At 48.1% G+C, this 7,517-nt stretch overlaps 1 protein-coding gene across 1 annotated transcript in view; it reads left to right on the forward strand.

Moving 5' to 3' along the window:
* Positions 1-5,537: 5,537 nt before the first annotated feature.
* The window catches only part of RASSF3 (Ras association domain family member 3), a 50,009-nt gene continuing 48,029 nt past the window's right edge, over positions 5,538-7,517 (forward strand). The window contains exon 1 of the mRNA XM_080576661.1: positions 5,538-6,259. Coding sequence (XP_080432787.1) covers positions 5,702-6,259 — 558 coding nt within the window. The 5' untranslated portion in view covers positions 5,538-5,701. The remainder of the gene's footprint in view (positions 6,260-7,517) is intronic.

The raw sequence follows: 7,517 nt of genomic DNA on the forward strand, positions 1-7,517 counted from the left end.
TAGTTTCCAGGTATCCCTTCATTTTGAGGACTTTGATGAAAGAGTTGCACTAAGGGGACCTTACAGGTTGGGCAGAACTAAGCATTTTGAGAGCTGCAAAAGGATTCCTGATAACGCTGCCTACGGTTGTATCTGTCCATGGCAGATGCACATCCCCACCACATTTCTTCACAAGGCAGCAGAGGGAGGCTGCTGAACTGGTTCCTGCTTGTTTTCAGCCTGCACTCATGCGCCTGTGTGGCTGGAATGCCCTTGTTTGAATTAGCAAGTCACCAAGTATGAATCAAAGTGTAATTGTCATTGCTGCCTGTGGTACTAAACAGACCTGAGCTATTAATTCAAGACAAATGGGAGAAATGAGTAAACAGAAAGTTTACTGGTCTGTGGAAACTACAGGCCTGAGTGGATGCTCTGTGCTGGTTGTATTTCAACTTTATTGCTTTGCTTTGATCATTTGAAATTACCACTGTTTTCAGCTGGAATTTAGGCAAACTAAAAACACATGATTTCTGAATTAATTATTCTGATTTTAAAAGGGTATTCTGTTACAAACTATACTTCTTCCTCTGCGACTTGTCTTTGCATTGTTTTTGCTATACAAACAATTTGCATAATGAATATCATGGAATAATTATATTTTGCTACAAAAATGTTACAGATAAGCCAAAATCAAAACATTGTTAGGTAGGAACTCTTTGATTTCAGTCCTAAAGCATATTTGAAGCTTTAGTATGTCCCACAGGGACTAATCATAGGTAAAGCTATGCGCGTGGTCAAGCCTTTACAGGATCAGGACCAGCACTTGCAAAGACATGTGAAAACAGAAAATGAGAGGGGGAGAGAGAACCACAGGACGCCAGATGTGACCAAAAGGGTTCCTGTAGCAGCCAGGAGCTAGAGGCATCTTGCAAATTCATAGCAATTATAATTACAAATACTGCGCAGGTCATTAATGGAAGTCTTCCTGGAAAACACTGGTGATAGCAGAAGAGGTAAAAACAATGCAATCTGTAATCTTTCTGCAATCTGCAGAAAGCAGAAAAGGAGGCAATCTGGCTCCTCCCTTGCCACTGAAGCTGAATCCAGCCTGGCCACGAGACTTGCCAAGTCATCAGCTTTTTTGCTGACACTGAGGTCACATATTAGTACTTTATAGGCTAATAGATTTTGAAAATATTTGAAAATTTGTCATATTCTTAATTCCTTATTTTCCTCTGGCCAAGAAAAAACAAATGAGAAGCTCTTGAGATCTCTGCACTACTGTTTGTATTTTAATAGAAGAGCAGCGTGAAATGTTACAGGACTCTCCAAGCCCATGCCCTATCTTGCTTTTAGCTTTCCTGCTGCTTTGACACATTGCCTTTTGAAACAGCCTGGCCAAAATCTGGTGAAAAGACCAAGGCTTGTGTACAGGCAGGATCATTTTGGGCCCTGGCAGCCACAGCAGCCATAGCGGCGGAGCGAATGTTTGCTAAATTTCCCATTTTAATGAGCTCTCCGAGTTTCTAAGTCAGAGGGCTGAGGGGATGTTTTAGAAACATGTAAACATCATGCAGTCACTGATGGAGTTAATGTAAACTCTATAGCATGTTTTATCAGTTGTCCTGTTGTTTAGTCTGGGAAAGAGGAGAATGGGGGAACAATGAGAGACCTCAAATACCCAAAAGGTTGCTATAAAAACAGTGATGGATTGCTGTCTCTCTCTCTTGTCAACGATTTAAATAAGATGTTGAGATAGTCTTTCTAACTCCAATAGGTAGCTAAAAAACTCTGGGACGGATGACCTACAAGGGAGACGTTACACTACCACGCTGTGTTTGAAGAATGGCTTAGCCAAGGTCTGCAGGGATGCTGCAAAGACCTTGCTTCTTTCTTAGAGCAGGGGTTGAATTTACTGAACTTCCCCTTGTAATCCTGTTCAACCATACTTCCCTACAGTATTGTGACCACTCTCATACAGTGACATTTTAATGAAAATAAATAAACGAAGCTGCAAAACCTTGTGACGCAGTCCACCTTTATAAAATTTAGTATCTGCTTCTAAGGGTTATTTCAGCTGTGGTGGTGGAAAGTCCTAATCCTTGCCAAATTAATAAAATTATTCACACCCGTTTTGCCATTTAGGAAGCTTAGTTTTAATTTCCAATTTCTGGAAGCTATACCCGACGTTTCATTTCTTTAAACCGACTCTCCAAAACTACAAAGTATCTTAAAGCTGAATTTTATCCTTGAATGTAGTAGTGATATTAAATATTGTTTTTCCTCTTACATAACAAATAATTGTTTATCACTCAGGTTATACTCGCCTGTGATTGCTTTTTGTTAATATTTTATTCACATGAATCGTGTTTTGGAACACAGAGTGCCCATTACTATTTTTGGTTGTATTACTTGAGTCACCACTTTCAAGTGGCTTGAATGGGCTAGAGTTTAAAAACATTCTGACATTCAATCTGCGTCACCAAGCTTCGTTAAATAAACAAAAAACGTTTCGTCTTGTTTTCTTCACAGGTGCATCTGTAGCACTGCTTGCTACTTGAACTTCATTGTTCATTTCAATAAAAAGCATCTTCGTCTTCTTACCAGCTGCCTTTGTGATCATACGGTAGCTGATTGCCAGCTTAATTTCTCACTCAATTGAGTTATTTCTTGGAATGAGTGATCGAGGGCTTCATAGTGCTTGTCTGTGTTTTAAATCTCTCTCCTGTGCCACATTTCTTGGCTTTTAACTTCATTATTTTTACCTAATGCTTCATTAATTCTCCTGAAGAACAAGTATGCATTCAGAAACCTTCTTACTAACTTTATCTTGAGACCTGGCTGTCTTTTTTTACAACATGCAGCGTTATTTCTTTGTTTGACTATTTAAGAGGCCTGTCAGAGGGGAAGGAAAATAATCCAAGGCTTGTAGTCTAGAGGTTTCCGTGCAGCACCAAATAAGCAAACAAAGAGCCTTGGAAGAATCACACCTAAGTAAGGTCAAGAAATCCTTTTGAGAAAGTGGAAAAGTACTCATCTGGGGAGAGACCTTAAAAAATGAGCCGAGTAGCCTGGGAACAGTAAAATCCGTGGGGGAAGTGTAACCGTGAATCAGGGTGTTACATGGCCTTCCAGTCCCACCAGCAGAAGACAGAGGCCCCTCCAGCTCCCAGTTAGAGAGCCTTGATGCTTAACATCTACCCAGTCCATGCTGCAATGTAGAAGGACAGTAACCATGGAGAGATGGAAGCTGAAAGGAAATGCCCAAGGAGGACTTATTTCTTCTTTTAAAGCTTCTGGAAGTTTTAGTGGGTATATGGCATTGATTATAATGTAGGTGGTGTTTAGAGTGGCCCAGGCAGTAGTATATCAAGTGACAACATATTGTTGTGCTTTAGAAGGACAATCTGTGCTTGTTGGTGCTGTTCTAAATAAAACATAGGCCTGATAAATTAGCAGATTTTATCTGAACTTCATTAAGCTGAATTACTGTCCTAGTAATGCAGTCTGTGGGGTCATATTTATGCTTCTGTATGTTGAGTCTTTTAGTTCTGACTAGAAAGTACTATACTGAAATGACAGTTCTGCAAACTGAGAACACCTAGATTAGTTTAAAATTCATTACAAGAAATATACCTGTACAGTAGAATAGGGAAACCAATTAATTTTTAAGTAGCAGTCTTGCAAAATACTTGATAGGATTTGCATAAATTATTGCAAGCACCAAGCAACTCAAATTTGAAAGGCATCGGTTCTGCTTGGACCTTCATATAAATTCTTTGATTCAGTGTCACATCTGAAAAAAAAATAAGAGGACGCTGTCAAAATTAGTAGGTTTAAAAACTGAGCTCTATTTGAGGAGTGAATTCATATAGGAAGATATACCAAAAAAGAACTTATATGTTTTTTCCCCCATCAGTTTTCATTGCAGCTGGAGAAAACTGCACTGTAAATCTTTCAGTGTCATCAACAGAAACAATACTTCACAGACAAGGTGAATGTCACGCCCTGCTGCCCCAGAACATATAAATTGGAGCCCAGGACTTGCAACTGATACTGCACAGATGGACTGAAGCTCCCTTGCGGCAGCTTATTGTCTCACCAGCCCTTTTTTCCGAGCTCGACGGTCCACGCACACATGATGGGTTTTGAGGCGGTGGCTAAGCAAACAGGCTATGCACACAATGCCTTTTGTTGCTGGGGTGTCGGTCAAGTGTGCCAGCGGATAACACTTAAAAACACCTTTGTAGATGGAAAACAGAAATCCTGTTCTGCAGCGCACCCAACTCACTTAAAACCTTCACCTTGATCATGATCATAGTTAGGGGCCTTACACCCCAAAGCTCCGAAAACTGGGGTCAGTGGGTCTTGGACAGGTTCAGAGGCAAGTCCAGCAGATCCCTAGTGGGACTTCCTTTTGGCATGGGTATGGTCTCAGCAAGCCAGATAGCACAAAGCTCATTTGTTTAAAGCAAGCATTTTAATACCAGTTGCATTCAAGTAACTTGGCATTCAACTCAAAGCTATCTTGAATACCGTGGAGCTTTCCAGTGCCAACAAGCAGGCTCAAGATCTGACACATTTACATCTACACTGGTAAACTTAATTAGTTATTTTTAAAAGCTGTGCTACATTCTAATATGCTAGATGCCAAACTCAATACAAAGACCAATCCAAGCTGATGAGAAAGTAAGGATTCATCACCCCCAGCCAGACTAACTGCTTTTAGTGCTGGGTGTGAGTTTTTTTGCTGGTGCTGAGGTGACTTGATCGATGTGTATGGCATAACAGTGTGGGAAGAGCACCTAACCAACCCTGTCCCCACTGAGAGCAGGGACAGGATCAGCCGCATGCAGCTGGTGAGGAGTTTGAGAAGGGCTAGCGAGATGGGGACAGGGGAAGAGGGAAAGGAGCCGTCAGCCGACGGCATCCCAGCCGCATCCATGGCCAAGTGCTGAGGCCATGGGAGCTGAAGCACTGGCGCAGACCAGGGCTTGGCAAACACGCGCTTTCACACCCGTTTAAACTAACCCAAGACTGCACTGCTGCCAAAAGGTGCAGCCTGCCCTGCCTCGGCTGCAGACCCCGCTCCGGGCCATGCTCATGACTCACGTCCCCCCACGGGATCACCAGCACAGGGCAGGCACCGGGACCTCAGGGCCGAGGGCTTGCAGGAAAGGCAAGCCTGCTTTTTTGGGCAGCTGCGTGGGCTTAGGAAGCCGTACCTTAAAGCCAGTATCCTGTCTCTGACAGCGACCAGCGCTAGATAAATTAATGGAAGATATGAGAAACCCTGAAACAGGTAATTACGGAGCGACGTGGCCTTCGGGCATTGTCTGCCACTTCCCCCTGCCAGTAACCGAGCTTGATTTATGCCCTGCACCGTCCCAGAACTCCTGTGTTTTTAAACGTGTTTTCCAGCCGCGGTTCTGGATATTCCTGCCACCCCTACACTTATCTCATCTCTGCCGAGTCTTCACAGGCATCGCTCCTCATGGCGTCCCGGGGCGATGCATTCCTCCTGCCAAAGGTCTGCGGGCCCATCCCCACCGCCCGCAGCACCGCTCGGGGTTACCGCTGCTCAAGCACCGCTTGCAAGGTCTGAACTCAAATTTCACCGGGGGAATAAAGCAAGAAAGACGATTATTCAGCAACTATTTATTACACCGCTCCGTTTATTACACTGCGATTAAGACACCGGGGGCCGAGAAGAGCTTGGGTGATGGTGGCGGGGCTTCAGCTGCCTCCAGCCCGCTCCTGGGCTCTCGCCTCACTCCGGCCTCGCCGCTTTGAGGCCCCAGCCTCCGGCCCCGAGCACCGGCCCTTGCCGGAGCCCCCCGGGGCCGGGCGGAGCCCCCCGGGGCCGCAGGGCCGGCCGGCCGGCCGGGAGGAGGCGTCGCCGGCTGGCGGGGCGCGGAGCGGCGCTGCCCCGCGGAAACTTGTGCTGCAGGAAGGGAGGGAGAGGCCTCCACGGCGGCTCCTCCTCCTCCCTCTCCTCCTCCTCCTGCTGCTCCGCGGGCCCGGCGGCGCTGGGAGAGGAGCGGCAGCGGCGGGGCCCCATGCGGCGGCCGGCACGGCGCTCTCCGCCGCCGGGCCCCAGCACCACCGCCACCACCACCACCAGCAGCAGCGGTACCGGCGGCAGCCGCCGATGACCTGGAGCAGCAGCATGAGCAGCGGCTACAGCAGCCTGGAGGAGGAGGAGTCCGAGGAGTTCTTCTTCACCGCCCGCACCTCCTTCTTCAGGAGGCCGCCGGGCAAGACCCGCGCCGCCCCGCAAGTAAGTGCCGGGCTCCGCCGCGCCGCCTCCGGCCTCCACGTGGCCGCCGCGGCCCCGGGAGGCGGCGGAAAACGCCGGCCCTTTCCCTGCCCGCCGTGCTGCCGGCTCGCAGCTGCCCTTCCCTTCGTGTCCGTGGCGGTTTCGGGAGGCTGGCAGCCTCTCCTGCTGGCGGGGAAGGGCCCCCGCCGCGTTGGAGTGTCTCGGTTTAAGCGTCCGGGCTCCGCAGATGGGCTGCGAGGGGTCTTTGAAGTGAAGAAGTGATTAAAAGCTGAACAAAAAAAAAAAACCTCCAAAACCTTTCCGTGGTCGGTGTTGAAACTGTAGGGGAGGACCTGTAGGGCTGCAGGCGGGGTGAGCAGTGCTGGTGCGCTGGGCAGGAGCAGAGCTCGCTTCGGGAGCACAAAATGGGTCGGGCTCCTGTCAGGGAGCGGTAGCGAAACCAGCTGGGGTAAACCTGGTGCTTCTGTAGCTAAAACAGCCCGGCCCCTCTCGCTTTTCTCTTCCCCAAGCACAGGATCCCGTTCTGGAGATGGGCTTGGTGTTCAGAAACTGCAAGCTATCGAGCCAGTGCTCTGTATGCTGGCACTCCTTCCCCTGCTCCCACCACAGGCTGTGACCTCTGTCTGATCGGCGTTTATTTCCCTGTTCAAACTCCGTGTTTGTTTTCCTCACAGCATTGGTCTACAACCATGGAGACTTCGTTATAAACTTCCTTGCATAAGCCTGGATAGCTCGGTTCCCTCTGGTCAACCCGTGGGGCTTGTCAAGACTCTTTGTTGCCCCCAGCCCTTCCTCTAGGTTATGTTGTGCTGCAGAAAGCCGACCTTAGTTTTTGTTTCTCCAAGGTTCTCCGACTTATTCCCCGTTTGTGATTTGCTTAAAACTTAAGCCCTCTGGCCAGCCCCCAGGAAACTCCTGCTCCCATTCAAGGAAGTGCACGGAGCTTTCTTGAGCTTTAGTTCCCTTTGCAGAGTTTGGCAGAGAGCCTGGGCACACCCTCTGCCTACACCTGAGCCAGGCGCCTTGTGCAAACAGACCGGGGCCAGAGCTTTACCAGATCGGTGCCGCCTCCCCAGGACGTTTCTCACTGCAGCCTTCCTCGAGGCCGTCTCTTTCTCATCCATTTTGATTTTCAGCTTCCTGTGAATCCCGGTGACTGGAAGCTGGCAAGTCCTGCCGAGCATCCTTGAACTCCATCTTCTGATCTGGTTGGCCATGGTTGACCACCGCCTGGCCCATGTAGAATCACAGAACGGTT

Source organism: Anser brachyrhynchus (genome assembly GCF_964034855.1).
Source record: "Anser brachyrhynchus genome assembly, chromosome: 1".
Classification (NCBI taxonomy): domain Eukaryota; kingdom Metazoa; phylum Chordata; class Aves; order Anseriformes; family Anatidae; genus Anser; species Anser brachyrhynchus.